The sequence below is a fragment of the Leptidea sinapis genome, chromosome 10 (genome assembly GCF_905404315.1).
Source record: "Leptidea sinapis chromosome 10, ilLepSina1.1, whole genome shotgun sequence".
NCBI lineage: Eukaryota > Metazoa > Arthropoda > Insecta > Lepidoptera > Pieridae > Leptidea > Leptidea sinapis.
This window is the reverse complement of record NC_066274.1, coordinates 1,030,668-1,052,867: the sequence shown is the minus strand read 5'-3', so window position 1 is coordinate 1,052,867 and position 22,200 is coordinate 1,030,668. Positions and strand designations below refer to the sequence as shown.

Genomic DNA, 22,200 nt, shown 5'->3' with positions numbered 1-22,200 from the left:
TTTACGTACAGTCATTTTTTAATTGGCTATTTTGAATATGACAACACTAGTTCAGGGGTTCCCAAACTTTTTCTGTCAGCAGCGCATTTACATGTTTAGGCGTTCGCTGTTCAAATTAGGGTATATACTACATGTATTTACCCTAATTATTACAGGTGGATAGACCTCAATATAAAAATATCCACGATGTGAATGATTTTAACAGTATTTATTTTGAACACGCAATAATAAAATTATTATTAGACAGTTGACGTGTGATGTCCACACTATTTTTCTTAGCGTATAATGCTTTATACCGGTTACATCCATCTTGCTCCACATTGTAAACAGGAGGCTCTCGACGCAACAGGTCGCCCAAATGCACACTTTGGGAACCCCTGCAGTTTGAATTAGGATACGAGGGTCTGAAACTGAAAGTTTTTAGAAAATCAAGCTAGTTATTAGTTTTATTATATCTTTCATAATAGTGTATATTCTCGTAAATACGTTTTTGCATCCGATGGAACTACTGAGACTAGCACTTTGCCAACTTATCCTTAGGGGTCTTTTCTACAGCCTTATAAAAGACTCTCGAAGGTTTGTTATTTTCGGGAATAAATAAAAATCACACGGTACGAGATCTGGGCTATACAGCGGGTGTCCCAGTAATTCCACATGTGCCGTCACCAACTAGTCGATTGCTCACCTGGCGGTGTGCGACCAGGTATTGTCATGGAGAAGGAGGATCCTAGTAGGAGGTTGTTCCTCCCAAACTTTTTTCAAGTGGCAAACTTATTGTTAGTGTACCACTTTTTTGATCCTCTGATACAATTGTCATTTAATGACCTGTCCTGCCGAAGAACGAGGCCACCATATTTTCTCCAACCCTTCGAACTATCTTCGCTTTAGATTAGTAAGTATGTCGAACACAGGGTTAGATTCACCTCTTTTAAATATTCCAACCATTTCCGGCATCAATCAACACGTTGGAGTTTTTGGGCCTTGGTCAAATTTTTAGATCAAAGCATAAAAAAGCTCAAAACTAGTATGTTTTGTGGTCTTGATTCACACCGATGACTAAGCTTGTCTGTATCTGCTGATAAGTCACTCATAACAGAGTCTATTATATGTTGCACAACACTAATGTGTTATCTTCAGTTGTCGCGATGGAAGGTCGTCCCTCACGCAGATCATCCGTGAGATAAGTGCGATCACGTTGAAACTCATTAAACCAGGTATAAACAGAGGCACGAGATGAGGCTTCATCGTTAAAGGCCAATCGTAGTCTATCATTACATTCTTGTTGCCTTAATTTACATCGAAAGTCATAAATTTTTTGAAAATATATCACCAATAATATTGGCAGTTTCCAGTTTCAAAATTTAAGTAATTTTTTTTATTTATTTACAAGTGGCCAGTTCTAAAAACTTTCAGTGTCACCCTCGTATGATAACTGCTCGTTGTGAGAGTGGTTATGTCTTGGTGAATACAGATGGCGTGTGGGACCGGCAACTGTTCCGCAGCGGAGTCCGCGCTCACCCGCCGACGGCACTCCACCTCCATCCTCACGCGGAACGCCCAGGTACCGGGGCTGCAACGCGCTTGCGCAGACGATCAACCAATGACACGGCTCCTGAGATAAATCGACCAATCGGAATGACAACATTTGACAAAAGCCAATGATCTCATTGGTCAGTTAGACGTCGGTCGTGCAGCTGCTCTACCAATAAATCGATTTCCATCCATCCATCTCCATCATAGGATGCTTTAATCTAAGAAACAAGACGCATCGAATTCTAACTTCGCGTAACACACCAGGAGCGACAGTGTTATTCTCACCATCTGTTTGAGTGACATTCTTCCTCAGTGGATTCATGAGAATCCACTTGCTATGAAGCAATCTTCCTCCTACCACAACCAACCAACAGTGACATGTGGGTACTGTCCTTCCGACCTTCAAAATAATATAGCAATAACATAGCAATGTTCCAGTAATTTTTCTAATAATAATAAACATGGCCGCTATCCTCATCATGGCCGCCATCCTCAACATGGCCGGCATCCTCAACATGGCCGCCATCCTCAACATGGCCGCCATCCTCACGACCTAGATCAATCCCACATAAACACCGCCGCCTCAAACAAATGGCTTTAAATAGGAAACCTATTCACAGAGACCGAAGGATTTATAATAGCGATACAGGACCAAGTTGTCAACACCAAAAACTACAGAAAATTCATAATGAAAGACCCCTCAATATCAAACGATAAATGCCGCAAATGCCACTTTCAACCAGAAACCATCCAACATATTACCGGAGCATGTACAACACTCTCACAAACAGATTACACGCATAGACATAACCAAGTAGTCAATATCATTCACCAAAAGTTAGCACTCAAACATTAAACTCATACAAAACACAAACACACTTTACTACTAATATAAGCCACAAACAGTTTTAGAAAACGATATAACGAATCGATAAACGATATATAAACTTTATTTTGATCGCGCGATACTTACAGACAGAACCATTCACTACAATAGACCGGATATAACGCTCAAAGATAAATTAAATAAAATAACCTACCTGATAGACATTGCTGTTCCAAACACTCATAACTTACAAAAAACAATTTCTGAAAAAATCAATAAATATACTGAACTGAAGGATGAAGTGGCTAGAATCTGGAACCAAAAAAAAGTATACGTAATTCCAATAGTCCTTTCCACCACAGGTGGTTATCCCAAACCATCTGTTACATAGTCTTAAACTACTAGAACTAAAGGAAACTCTTTACATCACCTTACAAAAAGCCGCCATCTTAAATACATGCCGAATAGTTTGAAAGTTCTTACAAATTGACGAACACGACATTTCACCCTACACATAAATTTAACACACCACACGCTGCATTTACTTGGTTTCGACCCGTAAATGCAGGCAAACCAGCGAAAGGCTGAGAAAAATTATAAAAATAAATAATAATAATAATATTGACACACTTTTTACACAAATTATCTTGCCCCAAGTTAAGCATCTATAGCCTGTGTTGTGGGTTACAAGACAATGATATATTTAATGTTTTCTAATGTTTCAACAGAATGAGTAACGATGGCCCCTTGTTTGACAGTTGACTCGAATGGTGAACCATAACATAACTAATGTATTTTTGATGTTTTCTTTTATATGAACGCCGCCATATTTACAATCCGCTTTCCATAATTGTTTGTAAGTGTTACAGCAATTATATACAAAATTTTCTGTTGAAATAATTTAGACAATAATAACCATGCTAAAATTGTATTAGCATATAAAAACACTACATAAATAAATCGGATAATGTGTATGTAATGGCTTTCGTCCGATTGTAATGTCTTCGAAAAACGTGAAACACCCTCCTATTTTGCACATTTTAATTTAATTATTATTTCATTTTATTTTTTTAATGTGAAAAAATCAAGTACATGCAATTCCCTATTGCCTTCTTTAGTCGTTAGAAGATCTCGCTCGCTCTGGTGGTAAATCTTGTTTGTTGTCTAACTTCATTGGTAACGCAGAAGTAACTGACCAAGTAAACTGATTAATAAGAAGTAAACTGACCAAGTAAACTGATTAATGTTAGATTGGTATTGGAACCACATAAAATTAAAAATATAATTGGTCAATTTAGTCTCAATTTCATTAACAACACATTTGTTCAGATACGGTAGTAATATTTTAAAGTTTGCCTTCATAGGAATAGTGCCATATCTGAATACACTTTTTAATTAAGTACCGACGACCCATGGGTTAACTTAAGCCAAACCATACACATCAATTAAAGGAGTATGTACCAATTTAAAATAAAATCCAATTGGTTGCCAGTATTAATTATTACTGTAATACTTTTTTTATTTTATAACGCTTAGGTACTTAGTATGCAGTAGGTTTCTTTTTTACTACTTTTATATTCGAATAATGATAGTAGAAAGTGTATTAGTATTGTATATCAAATACTGCAAAATCCACACTAGCCTTATTTTTTAAAATTTCATTTGGTAAAAACGTCTCGTGTGGTAGGAGATAATTTAAAATATTATATTTGTTCTTTTTATGAAACAACTTATTCCATCCCATCCTACTTAACTACTTACCAAGTAACAAGGCATTTACATAGTGTAACAAACATAATTTTTTATTAATATTTGAGTAAAATTCGTTGATAATAATGTCCATGTAACCAAATTTATATGGGTGCGTTGTTTCTAATGATGCTGATTCATCCGATGCTGAGATTAACTTGTTACTCAGATCATTATATTATGAAACTATAGATGTATCCTATGTAACCGCAATTGGCTGTACTATTTGGAATAAGAATTTATTTCAAAATTAAATATCACCCCGTACCCGCCGATGCTCTTGGCATATGAAGTGGAAAGAGTAATGCCGATATTGCGCGCTCGCTCGCACGCTATACCTTGTGGCAATTAATTACAATTTTGAATAATACATCTTTAGTTTTATTAGCACTGCATTGATTATAGCAAATTTGCACGATCTGTATTACACTGTAGTTGTTTGCTGGCTTATTTTTTTTTTTATTTCAGTTGTACAGTAGCCATGTTGAAATTAGACCTTTTATTTTTAACAATATCTAAAATAGCTTGTATTCTTCTTGATTTTAAGCGCTTTGTAGTTTAATATTATATTTAGATTTACATTTAATATTATTCATTTACCTTTTTATCTACTTATAATAATTCTTACACACTTAATGCATTTTATGTACAGAGTGACATGTTTACGATTTACCTCCCAAGACTGATTATCTTTAATCTAAAACATCAGATGAATTCTCTTTTATGATGTAAGCAAGTATAGCACTTACAAGAAGTGTATAAGTGTGTTACATGTTCTCGTACTTAACCCTGTCTGGTTGCCGTAAAGCGGGTTATGGTTATATAAAAGGTTTAAGTTCGATTTAGGAGCAGGATGTTGGTAAGTCAGGAGTTTAATGGGTGTGTTGTGTGGTAGCAGGGCGGTGTGTCCAATTCACCGTTCAGAGAGCGAGTGGGCAGTACCCGTCTGCCCGACCGGCCGCGCCTTCGGATCGAGGCTATGTCAGTACTTATCAATACACCATCAGGCCTATGTTACGATTCAAATAGCACACTTCGTCTTTGTTCGCTTCACACGAGTAAATCTTCAATTAAAATACGCTTCAGCGGATCAAAAACACGCGTAATTATAATTTATATAAATATTAAGATTTATCACTCGCCCTAGGTTCAGGTTTAATTGTAACGCCTTCCTTTTTTTAACAGCAAAACCCTTTGAGCCAACATTGGCTAGCGATTTAAAAAAACAGATATTTTTACTCGGTGATAATAAAACTGTATTCTGCTATTGAAACAATTTTACAAACGATTATTTAGTTTACAAACAAAACATACCAAAATACAAATTGTTTCCATTTATCATATTAGTAGGTATTAATTAATAATTTCGAAAATTAAAATCATTTATTTATTTCTACGTAAGCTTATTTCGTTTTGTATCGAGACTTATCTCTTTGTTTTAAATTATGTTGTATCTTGGATTTTGGAGGGAAATAGCATACCGTAATAACATAATAAGGTTAGAAATCGAATGAGCTCATTAGCATACCAAGAGTTAATTATTATTAACCATCGTGTCCTTAAAGAAACAATTGTAATATTTAAATTTTTATAGCGACAAAACAAGCAGGGCGCAACCATTTACGTATCGCTGTAAGTATATTACTATTGTATCTTAAAAGAAATTCAACACATGGAGCTGAGGTATATTTTTCTATATTTTCTGGCATTAGAAGTTTAGTTTATTCCCCTATTTTGGGCGATATCTCAGTCTCAAGCTCGGCGTTCTGAAAACAAATGTGTACAATTTGAATCGTAATATAGATACGTCGAGACAAGATTTAGTGTGTTTCGTAGAAATAACCAATTGTGCTTGGGTTGGCTTTTGTGATAATTCTTATTCACTGATTTCTGCTTCTTCAAACTTTGTTGGCACTTTTGGTAACAGTCTAGCTCCACATCATCCATTTCCACTTTTACGCATTTTCCTAGCCTTAACTTACCATAAGTTAAATAAATAGATTATTTGCGTACTTTTATATGGATATTATTTATATTTTCCTTTTCTCAAAAAATAACGAAACTACTACTAAAGATGCTTTATTTGCGTAATGTTACACAATTATCAACATATTATGGTAAACATAATCATACAATTCGAAAATATATAACAAACATATCACTAAAAGATTGGCGCGCAAAACACCCTATAATATTACCCTTATACCTTTACCCCCTTATTCATAATGGTCCGCTAACTTTAAACAGCCGCTAAGGAGTGTTTTTTCTCATTCTGACTTAGGTCAATAGAAGAAGACAGAGTGAGAATTAGCAGTGCTTTAAGTTAGCAGACTATTATGAATAAGGGGGTAAATGTGTGTTGTATACGAAACTGAAAATGACGGCTGTGGTCATAGAAATCTAAATAAAAGGTCACTAATGTATAATAATTATAATGATTTAATTAAGTCTAAAAAATATATGGTTAGAGGAAGTTTTGTGCCCTACCCTCTGCGGTAATATACCCTGAGTTGCAGAGGCTAGGTCCGAACTCACAAAAAACGGGTTATTACTTGCGCGCGCGCATCCGTTCATGTGTGTGTGTGTGTGTGTGAAATTTTGTATACGTTCTATGTTAGTATGTCACACTGTATTTACGTGCACAAGATAAGATAAGTGTCAGTAATTGATGCTTATAATATAAACATCAATATATATATATATAACTATATACAAAATAACTTACGTTTTATATAATTTATATTACGGCACTTGTGAAGCAATGACGGTAATGCTCATAAATTATTCAAGTAAACTAATTAGACAGCACGCAAAATCTATCGTACTCGTAAGAAAAACACACAAAAATCTTAGGCTATTCAATTACCGAGTATGAATGTATTAAATCAGGTATTTTGTACCGAGAAAATCCTAGGAGAGTTGGCCCCAAACAACAATTAGCCGGTTATTGAATATATTTAAATACATACAGAATACAAAAATTCGATTTTCTAATGTGTCATCAATGCACGGAAGTTTTACGCCAGACATGGGTATACAAAATACTATTTTAAATATTTAAATTTGTTTTTCTTTTGTAAATGAATTAAGAAATTGTACGATGTTCCGTTAGCAGAAGTGTGAAAAACTAAAGTACCATATTAAGACATATATGTTACGGGCAATTTGTTAAGTCCGGGCACTATTAATAATGACCGGTGTGTATTCATAATGCCCGACTCAATTGGACAATGTGATTAAAACAGCATGATTAATCACTTTTCCCGGCCATTATGAATAATGCCCACCCTATCTTGGGCAAAGTAATAAAATAGGTGAACTGTAGTGTTTTTGTTTATTAAATGAAATTAAACTTACAAAATTATCATGAAAAGTTAGCAAAAAATAAACTATTGAACAACTAGTTAAAAGAAGTTACTTAAGAAAAACTAGTTTAAAAATTAGTAAGCTGAGAAAAATCAACAAAAATATCTAATAATTAAGGACTGACTGTGCAAGAAACTTATTAAGAATGTAATAAGTGATAAATACAAGCTATCTCAAACACTGACTTATTACATGGACCACGGGCCGTCGGGCATTATTAATAATGGCTGGTCAAAGTGATAAATTAATCACTTTGCCCATTGCTCTTTGCCGGTCCTTATTAATAATGCCCAGTTAATCACGTTGCCCGTAACATATATATTGCGCGACTATCTTTTCAAGTAAATGTATAGCCTCCTGTTTCTTGCGACCTTTACGACATAACTTAATAAATCGCTATCTACTGAAGTTAATGTATGTGACGTATAAATAATATCCATTAGTGCTTTTTGTTCATCCTTTTATTGCTTCGTGTCTTATCTCTTTCGAATGTTTCATTGCAGCAAGTTTCACCTACTAAGTCACTTAATACTAGCCAAGGGATCAAGTGAGTATGATGACCTCATTCCTTTATCTCTTTTTTTTTAAATCACATTCAAACTTTTTGTATTAATGTTTCTGGATTTATTTTTCTCCATTACTTAAATTTATTTTACAGCATAGAATTTCTGTAAAGTCAGTTTGATTAAATAAATATATTATGCAAACTTATTTTATGTTGATTTTAAACTGATTCATTACAGGGATTACTTATTGAAAACTTTATATCAGGGGTGTGCATATCGTATGGGAAACTAGGCAGTGCCTACCTCTTTATGAACCTAAATGAATATAGCACTAGTGTTAAAGTTAATTTAGTTTAATTCGGTTCCGTTATTTTATAACCAAACTTCTATTTTGACGACCCCTATAGCACAGTGGTTAGTATCTTGCCTACTGAGCTTGAGGGTTCTAATCCCGGTAGGTGCAATCATTTATATGATAAATATGAATGTTTGTTTCCGAGTCATGGATGTTTATATCTATTTAAGTACGTATATTGTATTAAATATATCGTCGTCTTGTACCCATAGTACAGGCTATGCCTAGTTTGGAGCAAGATAAGTTGTGTAAGAGTGTGTCAAATATTTAACACCCACTCATAAAATGTTTCCTTACGCTAAATACTAAATACCTACGGTAAGCAATCTTTTCATATTCCAAAGCTCAACTACGGCTAGTAAGATCCACAGTGCCTACTTTAATAGAAAACCAATGCACGCCCCTGATTAGAATAATCATACAATCATATTATCGTTTCCTTTTTCATAGGGCATACACTTGATCTCGCTTTGATTGCTTTGCAACTAATGCCATGTGTCTAATAAATACAGACAGTGGTTCAACTCCTTTATGCAGCCGCTAAATGCTTGTCAACGCTGTGTCGACGTCGGTCGCTTTATGCAAGATCTATAACAAATACTCGCCAAAAGATTTTAGTAAATTTCACCAAACAGGCAGCAGCAAGTATGTACCGTTTAGTAATGGAACGAATCGGTACGGCCGCAGATGGCACAGGTAGGGGGGGAATGCCACTGTCCTTCATTATCTAATCTCCTCTGTGTAGTTGTCGAGTTGAGTTACTGTTTGTGTTTATTACACACATGCCAATGCTTGGTAAAATTAAATAAAAAAAAAACAAATGCTAACGAGAACTGCATTTCAGAGCCGCGGCAAAAACAGTTCTGGAGAGAACACAGTCACAAACTGGGGAAAGTGACGACGGATGTGATGATGGGTAAATATATTTTTTTCCCCCATGCACTGTTTATCATACGAGTAAGCCCTATGATAATTGTGTTGTATAAATGCCCAGAAGCCGCAACTCTGATGATCTTGGAGCATTATACAAAATAACTTACGTTTTATATAATTTATATTTATTAAGTACAGTAAGTCACTTACAACTCGCGTTACATGCCTGAATTTCGACTGAACGCGCATCAAAGGTGGTTTGCTGCGTGGTTCAAGGGGAAGGCTTTATTTACTTATTATCTCTTTTTAAATGTCTTTGGATGCCATCATCAGGTCTTTTCAGACGAAGAAAATATATTCTAAATTGGTCGATAAACAAAATATAATACACACACTAAATTTTTGACCTCCTTTTTAGAGTCGACTAAAAATAAGACAAACTATTTGAAACGGATTGATTGTTTTCCGCTGTAAATTTTTATTTGCGACTGCTTAATAATCGTCAATTAACTCACGTTTTTTTTCAGCGTTATAGAACCAAAACTAAAAGCGAATGCAACGTTGTCCGACATCTTGGAGCGAATGCGTCACCCGACACTGGGCGTGGGCTTTCTCCAACAAACCGTCAGCCTTCCCTCCCACACGTTCGTCTCCATCTACGCCATTCACTGGCTCCAAGCTAACATGGAGAACGTTACGTATGAGAAAGCCACGGGGATTATGGAGGTAATTAAATTAATTGTTTTACTATGAAGGATTTAGGCTTGGTAATTTTTGTTTAACATGCAGTTCTTAAAAAGAAGTTGTATTATATATACGACTGACATGACGCAGTTTAACTAGCAAAGGCATTTTAGCATAAAATGCCAGCTAGGTCACAGTGGGACAGCTGAAACAAAATTCGGGTACAAGCCGTAAAGTAATATTAGATAAAAGTAATATTACATAAAGTAATAGCCTTTTAATAAACAAAAACAAAGTTGATTCTATTGACAGGCGCATTTTATATGACTAAGACTATTTAATGACTAAATCTAGATTCGTACTTAGCTTAGATATATTCTTGGTTTGTGTAGGTACGAGATGACACACGTCAATGTGACAGTTGACACACGACCAAGGAGAAAACTGTGTTACATTGTCAAACACACTTGCCGTTCCGCTACCAGACTGCGAATGATATGTCCTTATATAATATACCTACATATAGTCTTTGACTTTATTTATTTTATTTCTTATTAACAAATTACATAATGATAACATAAAAATTCTTGTACATACATAAACTCATTGGAGTTTTACCGTGTACAAAAGGTTGCCGGAATATTATTAGTTAAATTTGAAGTGTTATACTTAACTAGCTGACCCGGCAAACGTTGTTTTGCCATATAAAGTATAATTCACGCGATAGTTTTATAAGTAATAAAATATTGCCAATATTATAGCCTGTACATCATTTTGTTCTATTGTCAATAGTTTTTGCAGCGCACGCAAAAATAGGTTTTCGATTTTACACCTTGTGTTACAAAATAGCAATTTTTTTACGGATCCCTAATTTTGAAAAAAAAAACATAGCCTATAGCCTTCCTCCATAAATGGACTACCCAACACTGAAAGAATCATTCAAATCGGACCAGTAGTACCAGAGATTAGCGCGTTCAAACAAACAAACAAACACTGCAGCTTTATAATATTAGTATAGATTTATTATAAAGGGAAAAGGAAACAACTTAAAACTACATACAAATATTAATTATATAGAAAAACAAAAGCATAAACATTTGGGTGCTAAGACATTATATGAACAACATTACAAACTAAATAATATTGCTTCATAAATATATTGGTTTTATATTAAAAAATCGACAAGTTACAATTTTCATTTTTTTTTATGGAATATGAGGACAAACGAGCGTACGGGTCACCTGGTGTTAAGTGATCACTGCTGCCCACAATCTCTTGCAACACCAGAGGAATCACAAGAGCGTTGCCGGCCTTTAATTTAATTTCATTTTATTCTTTAGTGATTCTCACGGTTGTATGATTGGATTAATTCACTGGAAGTGAAGTTGCTACTCTTAGTTGGACGTAGTTCCTGAAAAACGATCTTAGCCATAAACATCACACTTTAAGAAATTCGTGTTTAAAGTGTAATAAATATTAATGTATGCCATACACGTGGGTTGGGCTACTAAGTCATGATGTCATTTAAAGGGTGACAGTAGGGCTGCCATTTTTTGTCAGTCCTTTAATATTAATCACGTGACCAATTTTGTGTTCTTAACTCAATTTCGAAATGATTGTGGTTTGGAACGTTTTTCTGGAATTATGTCCAGTTAATATTCTGTCATAAAGGGATGTTCATTTTACAGAAATTATTGCAAGACAAAATGATATGCCATGCCTCCGGCGACACTCTGAAACGGTTCGTTGTCGGCTACTACATGTATCACATTCTGCCACAGAAGAAGGACAAAGGTACTATCTAGAAGAATTATAAAATTAAAATATTTTTTTCAAAATCTAAATAATTATTGTGAAACATATTATATTGTAACGTATGTGTCCTATTATCACACGTGGTATCGTAGAATAATAAGTTTTTTCTTCTTCTTTTTTTTTATGATAATAAGGGACGAGACGAGCAGGCCGTTCAGCTGTGGTAATTGATACCCCCTGCCCATTACAATGCAGTGCCGCTCAGGATTCTTGAATAACTCAAAAATTCTGAGTGGCACTACAATTGCGCTCGTCACCTTGAGACATAAGATGTTACGTCTCATTTGCCCAGTAATTTCACTAGCTACGGCGCCCTTCAGACCGAAACACAGTAATGCTTACACATTACTGCTTCACGGCAGAAATAGGCGCCGTTGTGTAACCCATAATCTAGCCGGCATCCTGTGCAGAGGAGCCTCCCACTGGATGTCTCTTCTGTTTTCTATTCAGTTGCTTTTACATATTACTTCTATAGTAACTATATTATTTTGTTATGTTAAATATTGTACCGCAGGCCGACCGTTCTCACTTTCAAATCATGATCAAATCAAATTAATGTCTTGTGTGCTAACTTTATAACAGAGTACTAAACGGTGATCTCATGCGTACACCTTCCTTAAAGGCTGGCAACGCTTCTGTGATTCCTCTGGTGTTGCAAGATATTGTGGGCGGCGGTGATCACTTAACAACAGGTGACCCGTACGCTCGTTTGTCCTCCTGGAGGAGGTTAATATCACTTCATTCATATAGGTCAGAGAAATGGCACTTATGAGTGTCAAAAGATCTTTTGGAACCACCATTTCGGAAAACGTTGAGCTTTGATGATAACATATGGCAAGGAACTCATAACTTAACAGCAGAAAGACGTCCACTGCTGGACAAGGGCTTCCCCAAAAGATCTCCACGAGGATCGCTCCTGCACTGCCCTCATCCCACAAAACAAACAAAAATACTCAAATGTCAAATGCCTTACAAGAGTAAGTAAAAAAAAAATACTAAAAATGATAATTAATATAAAATACAAGATTTAATGAGAACAGACTGTAAATAAATAAAGGTATTATGCGAGAAGCTTATTAGCTATAATAAAAATATTTATACCTATACTATCAGTGGGAGGCTCCTTTGTACAGGATACCAGTTAGATTATGGTTACTACATTAATGCGTTTCGGTCTGAAGGGCGCTGCAGCTAGTGAAATTTCTGGGCAAATGAGACTTAACATCTTATGTCTCAAGGCGATGAGCACAATTGTAGTGTCATTCAGAATTTTTAGGTTTTTCAAGAATTCATAGCGGCACTGCATTGTAACGGACAGGGCGTATCAATTACCATTAGCTGAGCATCCTGCTCATCTCGTCCCTTATTTTCATAAAAAAAGCAACATAAAATCTCTTTCTCCTGGGCTGTTTCTTAATCTTTCATTTACGTGTTTCAAATCATATTCTTATTAACCTTTACAGCCAACACAATGAGATCTCATATACGAATAAGATCTTCTTGCTAACGTATCTATTTAATATTAAAAGAACATATATTATTACGTTCCGACGTCACCGTTATCACAATCACAACTTTACTGTATCGCTAAAACTTTAAACTATATATTATAAATGGTTTTTTTTTATGTATAAGTACTTAGTTTATTATAAATTAAATGCATATTAGAAATTAATTCAAATTGATCTTCTTCGAATCGGTGTTATGTATAAATTTTGTACGGAACCAAGTGATATTACAGATGGGATCGTATTAACTCAAGTATCAGTTTCTTTCCATGTTGGGGTTTTAAAGTTAAACATACCATAAATTTATGTTACCTTATCTGGAGAGTCAATCTTCTTCATTGTTACATGTCATCTCAGGGGGGTCCCCCCAGGAAGTCTAAACCAGCTTTTGAAATTAAATAATCTATCAAGGCTTAGATTGATATTACAGCTGTTTTACACTACACCAGCTGTTTCCGTAACGATTGTATAACTTGAAGCCATACTAATTCCTCCAATAAATAATGTCAGAACAGAATGAAAACCTGGAAATTTTTTGCAGGATCCAAAATATACAAAACTAACTGGCGACCGCGGTGCACTTCGCTTCACCTAAACAAATGCGTACTTTACAAAATTTCATATTAAAATTTAAAATCTTATTACGTTACGCCCTGTTAAAAATGTCTTTCTAGCAGGACTTCCGAACTGTGTCTCAAAATTTTTTCGAAATTAAAATTATTATGGAGTCATTAATCGAAATAAAATCTATCATATTTCTCAAGTTGGATCAAACTGGACACAATGTTCAAAATATGATTAAAATCGGTTCTGTAGTTTAGAAGTTCATCGCGGAAAAACAACGTTACACGAAATTTTTGTATTATCATCAATCATAATATAGATTTTCTTTAATAATAACCCCCTATGAGTTTTTCTTCTTTTCAGAATTGCAAGATTATGTAAAACCGTTAGGTGACCTGCAGAGCTTTGAGAATGAGTGGATGGAAGTTGAGGTGCTTGGTCCCAGGTCGCCTATCCTGCAGTCGGAGACAACCAGCGGCGCTATTGACATATCAGGAACCAGTCCCGTAGTAGACGATTCTGGCATTCCCGCCTTCCTGTGCGACAACATCGACCCGAATTACATGCAACTTGGAAATGACGACAGTGAGTTGCCTTCTGTCCAACACTCTGCCCACGGTGCGCTGGGGAAAGACCGACCTATCAATTAATGTTCGGTGACAAAGGTCACAAACCTTCGGTTTAAAATCATTAATTCTCTTAAGATTTAATAAAAAATTACTTACATGAAAATTTTACATTAATAAACTACATAACATTACTTTAGGTTACTATGACTAAGCATGCAAAACAAACAAACTGAACAATTACAACAAATGAAGTTACTTACATAAAAAATAGCTTAAAATAACAACATCAATATTTGAATTTATACGGAATAAGAAACACTGGATGTGGCTTGACTTATAAGAGTTGAAGTAAAATATATATAGTTATACCTACGAATAGATCACAGGCTTAGATAATTTATACGTTATATGATAATTTATACGATAGAGTCTCTTGCTGTTAGACAACCGATAATAGCACGCCAGGTTTACTACTTTAGTGTGCCTGACAAGCTACTTCGTACACTTGCGATTTGTATGACACTTTGTGTTATTCGCCACTTTTAACATCTTGCTCCGGTAAATATCGAAATTACCAACAATTAGTGAGCTGTCACAATAGTTATTCGTGATACCTTGATTATTAGTTTCAATCTTTTTCTCCATAATTTTTGTGTATGTTATCACACTGGGCCGTAACCCTAATACTCGTTTCAAGAAATTCAGTTTATTTTTATCTGTTACACGCTAGTTACGATTATAGAACACGTTCACGTAAAAAAGATTGTATTAATTATATGAATGTTAATTTAAAAAATTTACTTGCAAACAAAAACATAACTTTTTTATCCGTGCACCGATTTTGATCGTAACAGTTAAGCTCCAGGTTAAGCTGAAGGCTTCATAAAAGTCTGCCTGGTAGGTAGTTCTAAAGATTAGAGTGTAATAAAACAGACAGACAAACGGAGATTTAAAAAAAATATTTTAGTTTTCAGATCCAATGTACAGACACGTCGACTGAACAGTTTTAATATATATAATATAAATAAGATTAGTTCTGGTTTTTTGATAAATCATTTCTTTTTGATCAGTTTATGCCGCAAAAACAAATTTAACCCGTCTTTGAATTTTACTTTATTTAATGAAATATCAAATGTGATATGACAGGCATAATCCTAATTTTATTTCCTTAATGTTACCACAGTGCCGCTGTACAAGAATACTCACTTAGACATAGATGTTAACAACAAGAGTGACAGGATAGAGTGGGGCCACGCCAGGTACCAGGCCACCTTCAGACCAGACCAGGCCTACGAGATGTGCATCCAGTGGGCGGTTGCCAGTGGGAACGTTGTTGCCGAACTGGTGAGTAACCAACCTACCACAGCTCTCACTGTAACAATGTCTAACACTTGTTGCCCACGGCACCTATTACCGCAGATACATTTCGTATTCGTTATTCCAAAATCCTTTTGAAGTTATTCTTCTTTAGACGCGTTATGAAAAAATGATGAGAGTGAAATTTTAAGATGCGCGCTCATCACTGTAACACAAATATAACAGGGTTCTATTTTCTGACGTTTGCGACATTCGTATTTTTTTTTGGTTTCATCGTCCATTATTAGGATAGGCAAAGGGTTCAAGCCCAAACAGCCGTATTCGTTATTTAATAATTCATTGTCAAAGCCATCGTTGCAAGAGTTTTACAATATTGTTCTTTCTACAAACGTAGAATAGCACGAGGAATAAATTAAATAATTTAAAGAAAATATATTTGATAAGCTTTGATTAAGAATTGGTCTCCGCTGCGCTTCAACTAGATACCGCAGGCGTAGTCACCAAGTACGGCAACTAATACTACGCCCAAGTTGGCGTGTGACGTTGACGTGCCACATGTCCTGTTAAACTTTGCTAATAATTGAAACTGAAATGCCAGGAGGCGTAGTCAAACTTTGTAAAAATGATACTACAAGAGATGAGGAATACACTGGGATCACATATCAGTATTTTATTAATTTCAATGTAAAATAACACGAAGCGTATGTTACAAAATTTGAAAAATGCTATTGAGTGTCAAGATGCCACGTTCACAAGTATCTAATAGTTGCCGTAATGAAAAAGCTATTGTGCTTAGGTAGTGCGGTATCTAGTTGGAGCGCAGCGGAGACCTATCCTTAATCCAAGTTGTTAATGTATGTCATTGAATGCTACTGTGTGTCACAGATATTTGGATGGGCTCGGAAAGCGCAGAGTTGTAGACTTCAAATGGTCCCGATACCGGCAGATCCCCTTGCGTTGCCCTTCACAGAGAAGTCGGACCCTCTCCGTGGACCTATCTACGTACCGCTCAACGAAGAACCACTGCTAAGAGGAAAGAGTGCTTTGTTTGAAGGTACATTCATTTAATACCTTTATCTACACTCAGAATATGAATCCTCTAAAAGATTCTGGAACAGTTAGCTTACAGCTAACATTAAAACATCAGTCCATTACTGATTATATACAAATAAACTAAGTATTAATAAAACAATTATTTATTTTAGTAGTAATTTACATTTTGTAGAGTGCAATAATTAAAATTCACTCGAATATAATGTTCTTTTGCAGCGTTTAAAATGAATCGCTCATTTTTTGTAAACAAAAGAATGACTATATCGAAGAAAAATGGCGGGGATTCGAATAACCTACTTTTTTTTTACGGCGCGCGACGTTCTGGTAGTGTGGAGCGTGCGTAAACGAAAATGTTCTTTTTTTGAAATTCATACAGATACCACGCATCGAGCAATAAGAATGTAATTCAGTACAATATTACAACACTCTTTTGGATGATGTAATGGTTATTAGAACATTGAGTGTTTTAATGTTGGCAATAAGCTAACTGTTTCAGAATCTTTAATAGAGGATTTAAAGCATTGGTGTAGATAAAGATAACAATAAAACGGAAGTTGTAAGAATTTATCTTACATAACTTATACGTCTAGATAGAATTTCTTGCCGGTAAACAACCGATAAAAACAGGCCAGGCTTAACACGTTAGTGTGCGTGAAAAGCTACGTCTTACACTCGTGATTTGTATGACACTGTGTTAGTTGCGTGCCTTGATCCAAATAAAGGTTGACTCTAAACTCAATTTTTTTCGACGTTTTCACAGCTGTCTTACAGTATATTTCCGGTTGTGGCCTACTTGAGATAAAAATCGTAACTATCGTTGACTTTTCTGTCCCAATAAACTTATCGACTGCAACTCACTTTATCCGTACTCACTGTCTGTCAATGGGACGACGTATAGCTTACCAGCGATAGAAGTTTGTATGGAAATTACAATTCACGCGTCCCAATATATGGCGATAAGAATGACTTATCGTGTATATTGGGACAGTTTCAGATTATTTACAGATTATTACTGACAGTAGAAGGTAGTAATTTATCTCTATCTGTAGATAGTATATTGGGAACGGCCGGAAGTCTATTTACACGTATAAATGATCTTAGGTATTTAATTACTCTGACACACACTGGTACCGTAACAAAAGGAAAATAGGCTTAACGCAAAATAAAAAGGTTATATTGAAAAATAATAATAATCTGACATGAATAACAAACCAATTCAAAGTCAAAGTTTTTATTTGCATAAACATGTTAGATTGATGTTACATAAATATTATAAAGTCCATGTTTGCCACATTTATAAAATACATGACGTGCAAATTTTATAAAATACATTTCTAAATCATTAGTAACAATAATATCAATTTAACAAAAGATTATTAGCAGTATTATTTAGTATATAGTCAAGTTTTTAGTTGAAAATATTCGTCTAATGAATATAAGCAGTTTTTACTAAGGTATATTTTCAATTTAGATGAGAAATTCCTATTTGACGATACCTCTCTTATTATTTTTGGGATGTGATTATAGATTTATATGCACATACAAAAACAGTTTCTCTGAAATAATGTAGTTCTACAGCAAGGTACTTGTAGTTTGGTGGGGTCCCTGGATGGGAAAAGAGAAGCGTTTTCCTGTTTACTGAATTCGCTAAAATTTTTTCGAACAAACATACAGCACTCAAATATGTATAATTCAACAATTGTTAATAAGTTATATTTTTTACATACGGGTTCTGCAGCTTTCAAGGGGTCCTTTTCCCGCTGCAGCCCTCAAACATTTTTTTTGCGCTATTAATACAGGGCGTATCAATTGCCATCTTTAAACAACGACTTTACCAGTCTTATATAAATTGTTATTAAAAAATAGCTGACCCGGCAGCATTCGTACTGCCTCAATCGATAAATAAAAGACGTGAACTTTTGTATAAAATAAACTTAAAATAAACAAAAGGAATCCTTTTTTAAGTATTATTTACCCGTGTTTTAAGGAAATTAGATTTTTACCTCCTGAGAAAGTTAGAAAGATATAAAAATTCTAATTAGTTATTCATTTTAAACTATTATTTTTATTTGATTTCTGAAGAACGGGGACACATCAAAGGAAAATCAAAATTGTTGTTTTTATTTAACTCCGAGTATTTTCAAATTTATTCAACCTTTTAAACCTTCTCTGGACTTCCACAAATAATTCAAGACCGAAATAAGCCAAATCGGTCCATCCGTACTCGAGTTTTAGTGCGACTAACGAACAGCAATTCATTTTTATATACTATATAGATAATAAAATAAAGAAACAACACTTCAGTGACTTTTAACCATCAAGTAACAAATGGAATGCAAACGATGGTTTTACCGGGTTTTATTTCGTGAAGCAATTTCAATCTTATATTTACCTAATATATAACTGTCTTATTAATAAACGCAGTGTAAAGTTACTCCGAGTTTAAAATTTCCCCTCCCTGTCATGTAATTCTGTAGTGACGAAGGTAAGATAGGACAAAAAGTTTTAAATTTAGAATAACTTTACTTATCAGTGGGAGGCTCCTTTGCACAGAATGCCATCTAAATTATGTGTATCACAACGGTGCCTATTTCTGTCGTGAAGCAGTAATGTGTAAACATGACTGTGTTTCGGTCTGAAGGGTGCCCAGCTAGTGAAACTACTGGGCAAATAAGACTTAACATATTATGTGTCAAGGTGACGAGTGCAGTTGTAGTGCCGCTCAGAATTTTTGGGTTTGACAAGAATCTTTAGCGGCACTGCATTGTAATGGGCAAGGCGTATCAATCACCATCAGTTGAACGTCCTGCTCGTCTCGTCCCTTATTTTCATTTAAAAAAAACTTTTTTTATTAATAACACAGTAAGTGTTTTATTAAAATATAGGATTCCCGGAGGAGCAGTGGCCGGAGCGTCTATTCCTATTTCAAGAAGCGATCGTGGGCCGTTTTGGTTTCATAAAGTGTACGGTGGAGAGTACGTCCCACGCGGCCGGCGTAGGGGATCACCTGTACGTGCACGTCACCGGTAACATGTTCATCCTGATACCCACCACAGTCAAGTCGGAACACAAAGCTCTGAGGAAACCAGTCAACAAGCCACTGAACGCCAGCAGGTGAGAATTGTTTACTTATTAAAATTTATTCAAATTCATATATTTCTATTCAAAATAGGATGTGACATCACTTATTGAAAGTCAAGAAACTACCACCCATTCCAAAATGAATGCCTCAGACCCGAGAAGAATGGGCGCAACAAACTCTGCGGGCTTTTTTTTTCATCGAATAAATATGTTTACAAAGTAATATTGTACAGTTAAAATTATTATTTAATAGCCTGAGGGCGGTCACTCCATTCCCAATCTGTGATATCATTAAGAAAGTCATTTATTTTATAGTAACCTTTAAAACACGAGCGTTTTTTAACTATTCTTTTGAATAACGTAATACTTTTGTTTTGAACATATTCTGGGATCTTGTTGTAAAAGCATATACATCGCCCCACAAAAGACTTACTAACTCGACTTAGCCGAGTATTTTAAATTATCCAATTAATTCATTGATTCATCTGCTGTGTACAGACTATATGGACGTACGCAACGACTGCAAAATGTCACTTCTTACTAATAATATCTTCCCTTTCTTGGCGTGTGTCCGTGCAGAATGGGATGTCAGTATGCCAACTTAAGGGCTGACGCGCTTGCCCTGCATGTTTCAGTATGACAACTATCTCTGTTATCCCTACTTAAACATTTAATTGAGATAAAATCTTTAGTTGCAAATGCAACGGGCTACTACTAGTATTATTATATCACGCGCCATCACAATGCGCGATGCGATCTTTTAGAACAGAGATAATGTTTTTTTTTCTTTTCGAGAGCAGTAAAATACATTTACGTATTGAAGACCCCGAAACGGGGCCCATATGTCGGGCTCGGGTGTAAACACCCCTACTGACTAAAAACCTCCTCTGTGCTGATAGCCTTGAAGGCTTTTACAGCGAAGCCGGGCGGGGGCCTTGGACGCCGAAAATGTAGCTCACAGGCGCGGGGCGTCTCGGAAGGAGACTCGATCCTCGGACCGTCTGCTCACTAGGCTGGAGATAATGCTAACGTCGGTGACGTCGACAAAGTAATCTTGCTTCGAGTCTCATACAATTTTGTTACCCGCAAGTTACCTATGCAACGTTGTTCACACTAGGCAGGGGGCGGGGTCAAAAATACTCCGGCCCCTTATAGTACCTCGACAACAAAGCATCAGACCGTCAGACGTTTGTAAAAGTACACACACACTTTTTAAAGAAGAAGTTATTCTTCTTTGGCGTAATAAAACATCAGACATTATTTTTAAAAAGATTCTCGGTCTTGACACCTTGTGATAAGACCGAGAATCTTTTTTAAATAAATAAATGATATTCGATTTTTAAAACCAAGGAGTTTTCAATTAAAAAGAAATTAATATGACAGGAACAGTGGAAATATTCCATTCCCGATACTTTTAGTGCCGCCCTCGTATAAGTATAAAGTCAACACGTGTTGCCAAAAAAGCGTATAGGTATGTATAGCTAACATAAAAATGTATACACATGTATGTGCAGTCGATATACTGCTAAAAGTGATATGTTTTGTACCTAATACCATTTAATTCAATTCAATTTATTAAGAGATTATTAAATTACAAAATAAGAATAAAAATACAAGTCTTACTTAAAAGATAGTTAACACTGTGCCTGAACTAGGTAAACCTCTGTTTTTGGCTTAAAGATCTCATATTAAAACTAAATAATCACAAAAATGAGAGACTTAATAAAGTAAAAAGGTATAAATTAATCTACAGGTTAAGTAAATAAGTAAAACCACAAAGTTAAGACTATTAACTAATAAGAAAAATTGGAATGATAATGGGAAACAATGAAAGTAGACTAAGTCTCCAACCATGGGCTGCTAGTGAGAAATTTCCTACGAAAAACTCAATAACTGCCCCATTCCATACCCAGGCCGGAAAGAAAACCCGGTCCGGGATTGGAACACCTATTATTAATACGAGGATGGTCAAAGATATCCATATTTGACAAAAAAATTCCGTGAAGAACAATTTCTTAATAGGAGTATTAGAATTATCTTTATTGGATAAAACATTTTTGAATTTAAATGGCAAGTCTCATTTGCCCAGTAATTATAACAACAGCTACAGCGCCATTCAGACCAAACCATAATAATGCTTACACATTTTTGCTTCACGGCAGAAAAAGGTGACGTTGTGGTACCCATAATCTGCATTTACAAATTTGGAATTATTTTCAATGTAACTTGAAGAAAACTTCAAATAATTCTACATTGAATACGTAATAACTTATCAAAATAGAATTTTCTCGAGTCAATTCCATTTTCTCAACGACTAAACAAGTTTGACACGACTTATTTTAAAAAGATTCTCGGTCTTAACACCTTGTGACAAGACCGAATCTTTTTTAAATAAATAAAT

The 22,200-nt window shown here is 35.2% G+C and overlaps 2 protein-coding genes across 8 annotated transcripts in view; one reads left to right on the top strand and one right to left on the bottom strand.

Annotated features, from left to right (window-relative positions):
• Positions 1–22,200, bottom strand: part of LOC126966522 (RNA-binding protein Musashi homolog Rbp6) — a 934,160-nt gene that overhangs the window by 895,954 nt on the left and 16,006 nt on the right. The window lies entirely within an intron of this gene.
• LOC126966472 (GATOR complex protein Iml1) overlaps positions 1–22,200 on the top strand; it is a 68,528-nt gene that overhangs the window by 40,917 nt on the left and 5,411 nt on the right. For 2 of the 7 annotated variants that reach the window (XM_050810531.1, XM_050810534.1), the window contains 9 exons: positions 1,472–1,561; positions 5,004–5,089; positions 9,180–9,251; positions 9,736–9,934; positions 11,581–11,686; positions 14,143–14,364; positions 15,532–15,692; positions 16,551–16,719; positions 19,604–19,832. In XM_050810531.1, the coding sequence (XP_050666488.1) occupies positions 1,472–1,561; positions 5,004–5,089; positions 9,180–9,251; positions 9,736–9,934; positions 11,581–11,686; positions 14,143–14,364; positions 15,532–15,692; positions 16,551–16,719; positions 19,604–19,832 (1,334 nt within the window). Of the gene's footprint in view, positions 1–1,471; positions 1,562–5,003; positions 5,090–7,977; positions 8,022–9,179; positions 9,252–9,735; positions 9,935–11,580; positions 11,687–14,142; positions 14,365–15,531; positions 15,693–16,550; positions 16,720–19,603; positions 19,833–22,200 lie in introns of all 7 variants that reach the window. The other 5 variants (XM_050810535.1, XM_050810533.1, XM_050810538.1 and 2 more) reach the window with 5 other exon arrangements.